General features: G+C 46.3%; 1 protein-coding gene across 1 annotated transcript in view; it reads right to left on the minus strand.

Moving 5' to 3' along the window:
* PDILT (protein disulfide isomerase like, testis expressed) overlaps positions 1-15,598 on the minus strand; it is a 35,625-nt gene that overhangs the window by 15,191 nt on the left and 4,836 nt on the right. The window contains exon 2 of the mRNA XM_083711616.1: positions 385-591. Within this exon, the coding sequence (XP_083567742.1) occupies positions 385-591 (207 nt within the window). The remainder of the gene's footprint in view (positions 1-384; positions 592-15,598) is intronic.

Raw genomic sequence — 15,598 nt, forward strand, 5'->3', positions numbered from 1 at the left:
TCCGAAGGGCCAGGAATTCCCCATCTCTGGAGTGTGCGGGCATCTGGTGATGCTGGCAGACGACATGTTCAGAGTGTGCTTTTTGTGAGCAAAGATTTATGTCCCTGCTATGAAAAGTGAGCATTTTCATCCCATTTCATAGACACACACAACCCAACTGTTCCCAATGCAGTGTGCATATTTTGTGGGGGATGAAGTGTTTTGTGAAACTGTCTCCCTCCCACCCCTTTCCACCCAGCCCTAAATGCCCCTGTCCTTATTCAACACTCTTGCATGTGCTCAAATTTATTAAGTTTTGAAATGATTCCATTGTATGCTTGAGAGCTGGGCACATGCTCCCCCTTGTGAGCAAACAGGCATATTTGCAGCTGCGTATGGGTTTACCTTTGCAATCAACGGGGTTTTTCCTGTCACCACCTACAAAAAACTTCAGGGTCGGATATTCCAGGATGCCGAATTCCTTTTTTAAGTCTTTCTGATCGGTCACATCCACTTTGCCAAATCGGATATCCACAGATTCCTTCTTCAACTGTTCTGCAGCTTTGGCAAACTCTGCAGCCAAGCTCTGAGAAGGTCCAGATAACGGGATGTCTGGGGAAAACCAAGACAAAGAAAAGCAGTTGCTTATCCACATTGGCTAGGAGACCCCTTACACAGAAGAACAGAAGAACAACGGCCTGTCTAGTCCAGCTTCCTGTTCCCACAACAGCCAATCACATGCCTGTAGGAAGCCCATAATCAGCACCATCACCATCACCAGGGCCAGATTTAGGTTTGATGAGGCCCTACGCTACTGAAGGTAATGGGGCCCTTTATATGTCCAGCTGTCCTTTGTCAACAAGTTGTCACTGTTTTTTTGTGTTGAATATATGCTATTTGGTAATTTATGGACCTAATAGGTATCCAAAGCCATTTGCACATAACAAAATATGTATTTTATCAATGTAATTGTTGAACTGAAATACAATTAAGAAGACGTATATTAAAAATGAGCAAACCAGTGATATTTTAGGGAGCAGGCTAGTAGGCAGGGCTCATTACTTACATCATAGGAGCCTACACAACACAAAACACTGTTGCTGTATGTAGGTTTTATTTTGTTTGTTTTTTATCTTATATTTTGGAAATGTACACCCAGGTTTTCTTTTCCTTTAAATTTTTTGGGGGCCCCCAAGAGAGTGGGGCACTAAGCTATAGCTTGTTTCGATCATACGTAAATCCGACACTGATCACCACAGAAGAGAATAGGTTTGTGTACAAGTTGCATATGCTAATGTATATTTATTGATGCAAATTTAGAAAGAACTATGCTAATGTAAACAGAATTACAGTACATCTTCATAGTGGGAAGAACTGTGACCAGGTGCAGAATGTGTTTTCGCTATTTCTTTATTTCATTTACTTAGCAAGATTTATATACTGCTTAATCAAATAATAATAATCTCTAAGCAGTTTATATATTATATTGTGAACTGCCTTGAGCTCTACAGATGTAGGGCTGTGTACAAATTTCAACGATAATAAATGCATTAATAAATACATTAATAAAACAATGCAAAATATTCATTGAATATAGTAATAAAGCAGGCTTTAAAACCAGTAGATGTATTATATGTATCATAGATAATATCAACATTTAAAAAATGTACACAATAAAATCAGGTGTCTGGGTAGGTTTGCTGTGATGGGATGATGAGCTGCTTGTGCGTAAAAGCTTAGTCCCTCAGAGCTTGGTCCTGGTTGTCAAAGCTCTGTCTATAGCGGAGTCCCTTAAACATGACTCCCTCAGTCGCTGGCAGAATCTGACAGTGGGCGTTTGACAATAAAGATATTATTATTATTATTATTATTATTATTATTATTATTATTATTATTATTATTATTATTGTAATCTCTTCCAACATAAAAGTTCCTTAACGGAAACGCGTCTTCGGGATTCTCGGCGTGACAGTTTCCGGCGAGGAGTGGGTGTACCTATAGGAGGTCCTGAAACCTCTCCACTGTTTTCACGGGAAGTGTCCCTGAGCCATCCCTCCGACTCACTTTCCCTTGGAGCTCCCTCTCTCCCCCTGCTGGTTCCCTCCTCTGCTGCTGAGTCTCTCCTAGCCTCCGTGAGCCCTTCCACTACCTGCCTTTCCGATGGCAGTTCCCTGACATCCACCTCCCCTCCAGGGCCCCCTTCACCCCCTTCCGCCCCTTCCTCCACGGGTGGTGAGGATGCAAAACCCCAGAAAGAACCTCCCTCATCTTCCGAAGACTCGAACACTTCCCTCCACCGGCTGCCGTCCCTTGTCCCTGAGTACTCCTCCTCATCGGAGTCTACTCCTTCTTCCAGCTCCGATTCAGGGAACCCTTCGAACTCCTCTTCCTCGTCGGTGGTGCCAAAATGTTCCCTCCGGAACCTCGTCACAGGCTGAGGTTTCCTTGGGAACCGTTGATGAAACGTTTCTATTAAAACCTCGTCATTGACTTCTTCTGCAGTTACCCAGGTGTTTTCTGCCTCTGGTTCCCCTTCCCAAGCTACCAAATACTCCACCTGATTCCCCTTCCACCTGGAGTCAATGATTGCCGCCACATGGCTGTTACGTTCCCTTTCTTCTATGACCGGTCCCTGCGTAACCTCCCCTTCCCGTCCCCCTCTGTACGGTGACAGTAATGACCTGTGGAATACTGGGTGCAGTTTCATGTGGTTCGGTAACCTGAGTTTGAACGCCACCGGATTGACCTGTTGTATGACCTCAAATGGTCCCAATCTTTTGGGTCTCAATTTCTTACAACCCCCTTTGAACGGCAACCCTTGGGTGGATAACCACACCTGGTTCCCCACTCTTATCGTTTCACCTTCCCTTCTGTTCCTGTCTGCTTGCTTCTTGTATTCTTCTTTGGCCCTTTCTAAGTTGAGTTGGAGCTGACGATGGATTGCTTCCATCTCTTCCACAAAGTGTTCCGCTGCCGGGACACTCCATCTGTCCCCTCCTTCCCCTGGAAATGCCCTGGGATGACACCCATAATTGGCCAAAAAGGGACTCATCCCTGTGGATATATTCTCCGCATTATTGTAGGCAAATTCTGCCAGAGCCAACTTTTCTACCCAATCATTTTCTCTGTCATTGACATAACACCTCAAGTATTGTTGGAGAACACTATTTGCTCTTTCCGCCTGCCCGTTGGTTTCTGGGTGTCGGGCAGTCAAAAAATTAACCTCTACGTGCAGTAAGCTCATGAGCTTCCTCCAGAACCTGGACGTAAATTGTTTCCCTCTGTCTGAGATCACCCTCAAGGGGGCGCCATGCAACCTAAAAATGTGTTTTACAAACAATTTGGCCGTCTCTTCTGCTGTGACCGCATGTGAGCATGCTATAAAGTGGCACATCTTGGTTAAAAGGTCCACTACAACCATGATAGCTGTTTTCCCTTTGGATTTCAGCAGATCCGTCATAAAATCTATGGATACTGCCTCCCATGGGCGTTCTGGTGTGGGTAATGGCTCCAATAACCCCGCCGGTGCCCGCCTCTCCCCTTTTGCCCGCTGGCATCGGTCACACCCTCGTACATATTCACGTACATCTTCCCTCACCTTGGGCCACCAAAACTCCCTGGTAACCAACCACATGGTTTTGTGTTGCCCGAAGTGCCCCGCTGTGGGGCTGTCGTGCAACTGTTTGAGTACCCTCCCCCTCAATTCTCCTTCGGGTATATACAGTGCCCCCTTGTAATACAATGCCCCGTTCTTTTCCTCAAAACCTCCTGGATTCTCTTCCTCCCTCCAGAGTCCTCTGAGCTTATCTTGGGCGTATACATCGTTCTCAGTTCCCTCTACCAGTTCTCTTTGCCCCACCAGTGCCGCCCCACACACCCAGTGGTCCTCTGGGATGATATGTCTCTCTTCTGGCACTCCCTCCCCCTCTAAATACTCTGGTTTTCGAAAGAGAGCGTCCGCCCTGACGTTCTCCTGGCCTGGCACGTAGCAAATTTCAAAGTGGAATTTGGAGAACTCCTGGGCCCATCTCAGTTGTCGTTGGTTAAGTACTCTGGCCGTTCTCCAATATTCTAGATTCTTGTGGTCAGTGCACACTTGGACTTTGTGTTGTGCACCAATCAGTAAGTGTCGCCATTTCCGGAACGCTTCATGAATGGCGAGTAATTCTTGGTCATACACAGTGTAGTTCCTCTCAGATTTGTTCAACTTTCGCGAGAAGAAGGCACACGGTCTCCACTCTGACGCACTCTTTCCCGGCTGCAGAAGCACCGCCCCTACCGCTCGGTCTGATGCGTCAGTTTCTACTCTCATCGTTTTTTGTAGATCCACGTGTAGGAGCTGTTCTTCAGACGCGAATGCTTCCTTTAACTTTTCGAACTCTCGCTGCGCCTCTACCGTCCAAACAAATTTTTTCTTGCTGCTGAGACAATCAGTGATGGGAGCCGTCAAGTGGGCAAAGTTCTTGATGAACTTCCGATAGAAGTTTCCAAACCCTAGGAACCTTTGCACGTCTTTCTTCGTTTTAGGGGTCTTCCATTCCAGTACCGCCTGAACCTTGCCGGGATCCATGGCCAATCCCTTATCTGACAAACGGTACCCCAGGAATTCCACCTCTCTGGTATGAAACTGACACTTCTCCAGTTTCACCCACAGCTGGTTTGCTTGCAGCCTGCTCAATACTTCCTGGACGTCCCGCACATGCTGCTCCTCATTCTCTGAGTACACCAACACGTCATCTAAGAATGCCACGCAATTCTTGTAAAGCAAAGGTCCCAGGACGTGGTTCATGAATTATTGGAAGCAGGCGGAGCCTGCTTGTAGACCGAAGGGCATAACGAGATACTCAAAAGCCCCCAAAGGGGTGAACATGGTGGTTTTCCATTCATCTCCCTTCCTCATCCGTATCAGGTTATACGCCCCCCTCAGGTCCAGTTTGGTAAAAATCTTTCCTTTCCTCACTCAGGTCAAAATGTCGTCAATTCTGGGCATGGGGAAAGCCACAGGCTCTGACACGGCATTCATGGCCCTGTAATTCACGACCAACCTGGGTTTATCCGTGGTTTTTTTGTCCACAAAGAATACTGGACTACCCCCCACCGCTCTTGACTCCCTGATGAAACCTCGCTTGAGGTTCTTGTCAATGAACTCCCTCAACTCCTGCATCTCCCGATCGGACATGGCGTATAGCTTGCCCACTGGCAGCTGGGCTTCCGGGATTAGGTTGATTTGACAGTCAAAGGGTCTATGCGGGGGTAGTTTATCTGCTTCTCTTTCACTGAAGACATTACCCAGGTCGGCGTATTGTCGTGGTACTTTATCTGTTACTTCCATCCCTGCTAGAGTGGCTTTGGCTCCTCCTTGAGCCCCTCCCTCCTTGCAGTGTTCTAGGCAATGTGCTGACCCAAAGGAAACTACCCGCTGGTGCCATCCCACTAGGGGATCATGCAGCGCTAGCCAGCTCATTCCCAATATGATGGGCGCTCCTCCCAGGGTGGCCACATTAAACGCTATCACTTCCGTGTGTCTTGCCACCTTCATTATCATTGGGACAGTCTGTTGGTTAACTTCTCCCCCCAACTGCTCCCTCCCATCAATCATGGTCACCTGCAAAGGGTTACTTAAAGGGATAGTCTGTATCTGGTGTTCAGCTGCAAACTCCTTACTCATAAAATTACAGGAGCTGCCTGAGTCCAATAGCGCCTTTATCCTTAGTGGGTGTCCGTTTGGCAGCTCTAGCAGCACCTCTGCGACAAGCGCTGGTCTTGGGGGTTCCGGCGTGGGCACCTTCACTGCTCTTTGGCCTGGCTGCTGGCAGCCAGGCGTTGGCTTTTACCTGCTCCTCAACCCCCTCCTCCTCACTCCCAACAGCTCCCGCCATCCCTTGCCATCCCTTCCTTTGCGGGCAGACTCTGGCAAAGTGACCTGGCTGTAGGCAGAGGAAACATTTCTTGGCGCTCTTTCCCTCCTTCTTCCGCCCTTCATTTGGATTTGAAACTCCGCACGCGCGCGCTGTTCCAATCTCCATCGGCTCTACTGGCGGCAAACGCTGCTCTGGAATCTCTGGAATGCGGAAATCACTCCAACGGTCCCCTTTCCCTTCCCGCTTCTCCAAGGCTCTCGCCTCCTGGCGTGCTCCTATGGCCAGCACGGATTTGGTCAGCTGGTCCATAGACTCCGCCCTGGGCACCCGGGAAAGTTCGTCCTTCACCGCAGAGGATAGCCCTTCCTCAAACAGCATTTGTATGGGGTCCGCCGACAGGTCCCACCCTAATTTATGGATCAACATGGTGAACTCAGTCCAGTACTCTCGGACGGATCGGTTCCCCTGTTTACACGCCATTAACTGTCTGCGCACCACTCCCTGCTCAATCTCGCTGGAAAACATCAGATCCATGGTGCGAAAAAACTTTCTCGAGTCCTTTAGGGCGTCATTATTCGCTGCCATCAGGGGCCTCACCCAGTCTTTCGCCCCCCCTCGAGATGCCCAATGACAAACGCCACTCTCGATTCCTCATCAGGAAAGTCATCAAACTGCAGATTGAGGGCGTATTGCATCTCTGTCCTAAAGGCTTGGTAATTTCTGGGATCACCCGCAAACTTTTGCACCAATCCTGGCACCTTCCTTGCGAGTGGGGTGGCCTTTCCCTTTTCTGCATCCTGAGCCCGCCTCTCCTCGAGCCTCACCGTTTGCAGCGCTAGCTGGACCTCCAACACCCTGTACCTTTCTTCCAGGCTTGGACCAGCTCCAGCTCCTCCTGCGTCTCCGGCTCCGGTTGGGTTGCTCATGATGCCTCTCCTTGCACAAGCGGCTTTCAGGGACTGTCGGATTGCTGTGATGGGATGATGAGCTGCTTGTGCATAAAAGCTTAGTTCCTCAGAGCTTGGTCCTGGTTGTCAAAGCTCTGTCTATAGCGGAGTCCCTTAAACATGACTCCCTCAGTCGCTGGCAGAATCCGACAGTGGGCGTTTGCGGAATCTCTTCCAACATAAAAGTTCCTTAATGGAAACGCGTCTTCGGGATTCTCGGCGTGACAGTTTCCGGCGAGGAGTGGGTGTACCTATAGGAGGTCCTGAAACCTCTCCACTGTTTTCACGGGAAGTGTCCCTGAGCCATCCCTCCGACTCACTTTCCCTTGGAGCTCCCTCTCTCCCCCTGCTGGTTCCCTCCTCTGCTGCTGAGTCTTTCCCAGCCTCCGTGAGCCCTTCCACTACCTGCCTTTCCGATGGCAGTTCCCTGACATTTGCCTTTAAAAAGTTTTTAGTGGCTATCGAAAACAGTGCAATGAAGGCTCTGCCTAATACCAGCAGGCAGGGAGTTCCAGGGGAAAGGAGCTGCAGAACTAAAAGACTGATCTCCTACAAATACAACACAAACATTACATGGCATGTGTAATAGTGCCAGTAAGTATGGATGGGAAACTTCTGCGATGCAACAAGACTTCAATTACTGTGTACTGTAGCAGGGATGTTCCAATGAAATTGATTGTTGGGACATTCAGGACAGACAAAAGGAAATGCTTTTTCATAGGAAGTTAACCTATGGAAATCCCTCCCGCAAGGAGTAGGGATGGCCACTAATCTGGATGGCTTTGAAGAGGATTAGACAAATTCCTGGGCAACAAAGCTATAAGATCCAGAATTGCTGATTGCCGAAGAATGGACGCTTTGGAATTATGGTGCTGGAGGAGACTCTTGAGAGTCCCATGGACTGCAAGAAGATCAAACCTATCCATTCTAAAGGAAATCAGCCCTGGGTGCTCACTGGAAGGACAGATCCTGAAGCTGAGGCTCAAATACTTTGGCCACCTCATGAGAAGAGAAGACTCCCTGGAAAAGACCCTGATGTTGGGAAAGATGGAGGGCACAAGGAAAAGGGGACGACAGAGGACGAGAGGACGAGGAGAGGTCTTATTCAACATCTTTATCAACGACTTGGATGATGGACTCAAGGGCATCCTGATCAAATTTGCAGATGACACCAAAGTGGGAGGGGTGGCTAACACCCCAGAAGGCAGGATCACACTTCAAAACGACCTTGACAGATTAGAGAACTGGGCCAAAACAAACAAGATGAATTTTAACAGGGAGAAATGTAAAGTATTGCACTTGGGCAAAAAAAAAAAATGAGAGGCACAAATACAAGATGGGTGACACCTGGCTTGAGAGCAGTACATGTGAAAAGGATCTAGGAGTCTTGGTTGACCACAAACTTGACATGAGCCAACAGTGTGACGCGGCAGCTAAAAAAGCCAATGCAATTTTGGGCTGCATCAATAGGAGTATAGCGTCTAGATCAAGGGAAGTAATAGTGCCACTGTATTCTGCTCTGGTCAGACCTCACCTGGAGTACTGTGTCCAGTTCTGGGCACCACAGTTCAAGAAGGACACTGACAAACTGGAACGTGTCCAGAGGAGGGCAACCAAAATGGTCAAAGGCCTGGAAACGATGCCTTATGAGGAACGGCTAAGGGAGCTGGGCATGTTTAGCCTGGAGAAGAGGAGGTTAAGGGGTGATATGATAGCCATGTTCAAATATATAAAAGGATGTCACATAGAGGAGGGAGAAAGGTTGTTTTCTGCTGCTCCAGAGAAACGGACACGGAGCAATGGTTCCAAACTACAAGAAAAAAGATTCCACCTAAACATTAGGAAGAACTTCCTAACAGTAAGAGCTGTTCGACAGTGGAATTTGCTGCCAAGGAGTGTGGTGGAGTCTCTCCTTCTTTGGAGGTCTTTAAGCAGAGGCTTGACAACCATATGTCAGGAGTGCTCTGATGGTATTTCCTGCTTGGCAGGGGGTTGGACTCGATGGCCCTTGTGGTCTCTTCCAACTCTATGATTCTATGATATGGTTGGACAGTGTTCTCAAAGCTACCAGCATGAGTTTGACCAAACTGTGGGAGGCAGTGGAAGAAAGGAGTGCCTGGCGTGCTCTGGTCCATGGGGTCACGAAGAGTCGGACATGACTAAACGACTAAACAACAACATCAGGTTATCAGACCGTTACAAAATGAATGAAAATAACACAAAGCAACATTGACAGAGGTTTAGCTCAGGCGCAAATAAAGTACCATGTAAAACGAGCTTTAAAATGCCAAATTTCCCCTGGCAGATCACAGCATGCTCTTTTGGCGATGAAATATTTGACTAGTAGTAGTCACAATGACAAGATTACCTCCACCTCAGGAGCCAGAGTGATTCTGTTACCCTACAAAGGGGGTCTGGAAATGACACCGGTCCTCTTTAGCCAAATAAAGACAGCAGCGTCATGGAAAGAGTTCAGATTTATTGCAGACTGCAGTAAGAATAAATGATCCAGAGGAATTCTCCAAATTCTGGACGCCGGATACAAAATTCAAGGCACTTTTATAATATTCTCTTTACATGATTAGCCCATGAGTGATCCCTTTCAGCAATATGATTGGATAAAAGGTAAAGGTAAAGGGACCCCTGGACCATTAGGTCCAGTCGTGACCGACTCTGGGGTTGTGGCGCTCAACTCACTTTATTGGCCGAGGGAGCCGGCGTACAGCTTCCGGGTCATGTGGTCATGTGATTCTGACTCAACAGTGTGAAAACATAAAGGGGCCTTGATCCTTAATTGACTCAATTGACAGAGATAATCTGATTGACACTGGACATCTCTGGCTTTGAGATTTAACGAACGTTACATCAAGTGTGTAAAACAAATGCATTAAAAATCTCTGTTTAGCTAGGTACCTGCTTTTTGTTAAAACTAAGTAGCAAGCTGGCAGAGCTTCAAGGCTAAGGCAGCACTGAATTCCTTGCAAAATAAACAGTTGGAAGTTTAAGCATTTTCTCCTTGTAACCCCCCTCCCCTGCCACCTGCAAATAGAAGATGTATTTTTGTGTTTTCGCTAACAAACAGGGCCTCTTTTATCAGCTCTGCATAGCAGAATGAAACCAGCCTTCAACTTCAAAGCCAGGACAACAATAAATTTTCCTGATCCAGACAAGTCTTCGTGTAAGAGATAGCAGAAAAGCAACATTTTGTATGGGACAGAAGAATAGTGAATTTATAAGCTTTGATTAGTAAAACTTTGACAGTAAGAGCTGTTCGACAGAGGTACAGTCTCCCTCGGGAGGTTGTGTTCATGCACGTACCAGGCCGTGGTCAGTTGTGTATCAGAAACATGTTCTGTGATAGTGGATGCATAGGGGTATGCGCACTGTGGACGCTTGGGTTGCGAACGTGATCCATGCGGGATGCACGTTCACAACCCACAGCATTCGCAACCTGCATCTGCACACGCACAGGTTGCGATTTGGCACTTCTGCGTGTGTGCAAAGCGTGATTTAGTGCTTCTGCGCATGCGTGACCGCCGAAACCCAGAAGTAACCCGTTCCAGTACTTCTGGGTTTCGGCGGTCTGTAACCCGAAAAAACGCAACCTGAAGTGGCTGTATCCCAAGGTATGACTGTACTTCCTGGGCCACAACACCCACCTGGGTCCCAGGTGAGGACACCCAGGCATCAACTCTGTATTCCAGTTCTCAGGCTGATGAGCAGGAGAGAGCGAATGCTGGACTCAGATGCAGAAGAGTTCTTTTAACCACAGAGCCCCTCCTTTCCTTTCTCTTTAAACTGACCTGAGGAGCACACAGCCATTCAAATAAGACCCCTTCCAACCAAGCCCCTCTAGATTTTGCTGGCCTCCAGCTCGCATTAGCCCAGCCAGCATGACCAATGGTCACAGCATCCTCTGCAACAGCGGGGGAGAAGGCTGAGCTAGCATAGAAAGTTATGGCTCATTACAGCCATCTGAATGCAGAAATAAATAACTTTCCTATATTTATTCCTCAAGACACCGTATTATGTAACTGTCCCATCCGAAACCAGCATGGGACAGTCACTTTCATTAAACTTTTGATAAATGGCTAGAAGGTTTTAATCTGTTCATCTTAACATGCCGATCAGTTGCAAATACCCGAAACATTTATTTTCATCATAATTACCAGGAGACCTCCATTAATCATCCTCTAGCCTGCCACAGCCATCAGCCGCCTTGAAATAATACCCAGCAGCCTCCTTGGAACATTAATTATTTCATCTAATGTCTTCTATGGCATTCAATAGAGAAGAGAACTCAAACAGAAGACTTTTGATCCTTGCCTGTTAGGCTTTTATGTAACCACGTTTGGCGATGGGGATATTCAAGAATCATGGATCTTAGAGCAATTTGTGCATGGAGTCCCAATCAGGGCAGCCCAATCTATTTTGCCCAATCTATTATGCTACTTAGGCAAATGGCAGCATGCAGAAGCTGGCATGAATAGCAGTTGGCTCCCATTTTGACACAGAGTCAGTGGGATGTAGCATTTAGAGCAGAGTTTCCCAAATTAGGGTCTCCAGTTGTTTTTGGACTTCAACTCCCATCATTCCTAGCTAGCAGGACCAGTGGTCAGAGATGATGGAAACTGTAGTCCAAAAACTGCTGGAGACCCAAGTCTGGGAAATCCTCAGGCGCTCCCATAACAGCTAAGGTGATGAGCCAAGTTTGTGATCAGACTTTGGTGAAAGCGGAAAAGGCGCACTTGTGGCTGGAAGACATGAATGACCGAGGTGTTCCCATCGATTGCAACATGCTGCGAGAAAAAGCTTTTGACCTGTACACACTGTTCAAACCTCTTATCGAAGAGGGGAGGCCTTGTGATGAGTTCAAAGCCAGCCAAGGTTGGCTCAACAGCTTCAACCTGAAAAAAGGGCACAGCCTTGGTGAGGCTGTGCCCGCCAATAAACAATTGGCGAAACCCTACTCCAAACAGTTAAAGAAACTGATAGAAGAAAAGGGATATCTCCTCAAAGAAGTTTTCAACACTGGCAAGATGGGGTTCTTCTGGAAGAAAATGCCCAGCCGCACATACATTTCGAAAGCAGAAAGACAGGCGGTCCAAGATCATGTGACGTTGTTTTGTTGCAACGTGGCTGGGCATTTAATAAAGCCTGGCTTGCTCTGTGGGTCTGCAAATCCTCATGCGCAGTGTGGTGTAGTGGTTAAGAGCGGTAGTCTCGTAATCTGGGGAACCGGGTTTGCATCTCCGCTCCTCCACATGCAGCTGCTGGGTGACCTTGGGCTAATCACACTTCTCTGAAGTCTCTCAGCCCCACTCACCTCACAGAGTGTTTGTTGTGGGGGAGGAAGGGAAAGGAGAATGTTAGCCGCTTTGAGACTCCTTCGGGTAGTGATAAAGCGGGATATCAAATCCAAACTCTCCAAACTCTTCTAAAAGGCAAGGACAAACACCTCCTGCCTGTGTTCTGGTAATCGAGCAAAAAAGCTTGGGTGATGGCAGCAATATTCCTGGATTGGTTCCACTGATGCTTCGTTCCAGAGGTCAAGCAGTACCTCGAAGAGAAAGGAATTGACATTAAGGTGTTGCTGATTCTCAATGATGCTCCTGGCCACCCCAAGAGAGTCCAGTTTGCTCATAGTGACGTTGAAGTTGTCTTTCTGCCCCATAGCGCCCCCTCCATCATCCAGCCTCTCCACCAAGGCGTAGTTCGCTGCTTCAAGGCCAAGTACATGAGTCTTATGTTCTCGCGGGTCTGCAACGCTATGGACGCTGATCCCAGTCTCAGTGTGGCTGAGCGTTGGAAATCTTTCAACGTCACCGACTGCATAAAGGAATCCGGCCATAAGAATAGTGTGCTGAACCTATGGTCAGAGAGACCCAGGTTCAGATCACCCACTCAGCCATGAGACTCACTGGGTGGCCTTGGGCCAGTCACTAATCTCTCAACCTAAGCTACCTCACAGGGTTGTTGTGAGGATAACACCAGGGGGAGAACCATGTATGCTGATCTGAGAGGCCTGCAGGTAGATGAAAAAGAAGAAGAAGAGTTTGGATTTGATATCCCGCTTTATCACTACTTGAAGGAGTCTCAAAGCGGCTAGCATTCTCCTTTCCCTTCCTACCCCACAACAAACACTCTGTGAGGTGAGTGGGGCTGAGAGACTTCAAAGAAGTGTGACTGGCCCAAGGTCACCCGGCAGCTGCATGTGGAGGAGTGGGGAAGCGAACCCAGTTCACCAGATTACGAGTCTACCACTCTTAACCACTATACCACACTGGCTATCTCCACTGGTAGGGTTGGATCAAAATATAATAATAATAAATAATAATAATAATAATAATAATAATAATAATAATAATAATAATAATAAATTCCTAAGCATATAATTCAGTGGGTTAAAGTGATGCATCATTAGAAAACAATATGGATGGGGAACTTTTTCAGCCTGAGGGCCACAATCCCTCATTCCGGGGGCCACATACCTGTGGTGGCCATGGGAACAATCGGTGTAGTCAGACATGCACAACTTTCCAACCTCTACCCAGGCAAGCAAGAGGTTTTATCACCATTTGAGGACACATACCAGCCTAGCGAAATCACTAGATCAGGGCATGTGGCCAAGCCAGCGAAGGGCGTAGCTTCTGGGGCGTGGCCTGGGCAGAGTCTTAAGGGCCTGATAGAGAGAGGGCTGCATTCAGACCCTCGGCCTGAGGTTCCCTGCCCCATCCCATGATGAAAGCTTATCTTGCTGCACCCTGAGCTCCTTGAGGAATAAATAAACTAATTATAATAATAAACTAATAATAATATTTTTAATATATTTTTATTAAGGTTTTTGAACATAAATGCAAAGATAAAGAACAATATAACATATATCATAACATATTTTCTTAACTACTTAGAACTCCCTCACATCTCCCGCTCCCATTTACATCGTTGTCAATTCTTGCCCGCAATTTATCATCTTGTTTGCAATCTTGTGTCACATTCATTTAACTATAGTCTATTAATTCTCCAATAGGTTTGTAATTTAACCTCAATTTACTTATCATCATAATTTCATCTAATTTAGTGGTGCACAATTATTTATGATCTAGCATCCTTTCTTAACACTCAACCAAATTACAATGTTTTTTTTAAATAACTCTTAAATTTCTTCCAGTCTTCTTCAACCCTCTCCTCTCCCAGGTCTCGGATTCTGCCAGTCATCTCGGCCAGTTCCATAAAGTCCATCAGTTGCATCTGCCACTCTTCCAGGGTGGGTAGATCTTGAGTTTTCCAATTCTTGGCGATGAGTATCCTTGCTGCCGTTGTTGCATACATAAAAAATGTTCTGTCCTTCTTTAACACCTTCTGGCCGACAATACCCAGAAGGAAGGCCTCTGGTTTCTTGGTAAAGGTATACTTAAGTACCTTTTTCAGCTCATTATATATCATTTCCCAGAAGGCCTTCACTCTAGGGCAAGTCCACCAGAGGTGAAAGAATGTTCCTTCGTTTGCTTTACATTTCCAACATTTATTATCAGACAAATGGTATATCTTGGCAAGTTTAACTGGGGTCATGTACCATCTATATATCATTTTCATAACATTTTCCTTCAAAGCATTACATGCAGTGAAGTTCAGCCCAGTGGTCCACAACCTTTCCCAGTCCTCAAACATAATGTTGTGCCCAATATCCTGTGCCCACTTTATCATAGCCGATTTAACCATTTCATCTTGTGTGTTCCATTTTAACAGCAAGTTATACATTCTTGAAAGTACCTTGGTTTTAGGTTCTAACAGTTCTGTTTCCAACTTCGATTTCTCCACCTGGAACCCTAACTTTTTATCATTTTTAAAGACTTCTTTAATCTGACCGTAGTGTAACCAGTCTCGCACTTTATCCTTCATTTTCTCCAAACTCTGCAATTTCCAATTGTTTCCATCTTTTTCTAATATTTCCCAATATTTTGGCCATTTGGCCTCCATATTGGGTCTTTTTCGGGCCTTGGCTTCCAGAGGTGAAAGCCACCTTGGAGTTTTGTTTTCCAATAAGTCTTTGTATTTTGTCCAGACATTAAACACTGCTTTCCTGACAATATGGTTCTTAAAGGCCTTATTGATCTTAACCTTGTCATACCATAAGTATGCATGCCAACCAAAAGCATTGTTAAAACCTTCCAGGTCCAGTACGTCAGTGTCTTCGAGAAGTAGCCAGTCTTTTAGCCAGCAGAAAGCTGCGGCTTCATAGTACAACTTTAGGTCTGGCAGGGCAAAGCCCCCTCTTTCTTTCACATCTGTTAATATCTTAAACTTGATTCTGGGCTTTTTGCCCTGCCAGACAAATTTAGAAATATCTCTCTGCCACTTCCGGAAGCACTCCGTCTTGTCCACAATCTGTAATGTTTGGAATAAAAACAACATTTTTGGCAATACATTCATCTTAATAGCAGCAATTCGGCCTAACAAAGAAAGTTTTAAATTTGTCCAAATGTCCAAGTCTCTTTTAATTTCAGACCAACATTTTTCATAGTTATCCTTAAATATACTCAGATTTTTTGCTGTTATGTTTACCCCTAGGTACTTTACTTTTTTAACCACAGTTAGTTCTGTCTCTCTCTGAAACCGTTCTGACTCTGTATCTGTCAAGTTTTTTCCCAACACCTTAGTTTTCTGTTTGTTTAATTTAAATCCCGCCACCCGACCAAAATCTTGAATCAATTGTAATACTCTTTTTGTACTAGATTCTGGCTCCTGCAGGGTCAAAACTAGGTCATCTGCAAAAGCTTTAAGTTTATATTGTTTCACTCCGACCTGAAT

The sequence above is a fragment of the Podarcis gaigeae genome, assembly GCF_964106915.1.
Source record: "Podarcis gaigeae genome assembly, chromosome: 14".
NCBI classification, from domain to species: domain Eukaryota; kingdom Metazoa; phylum Chordata; class Lepidosauria; order Squamata; family Lacertidae; genus Podarcis; species Podarcis gaigeae.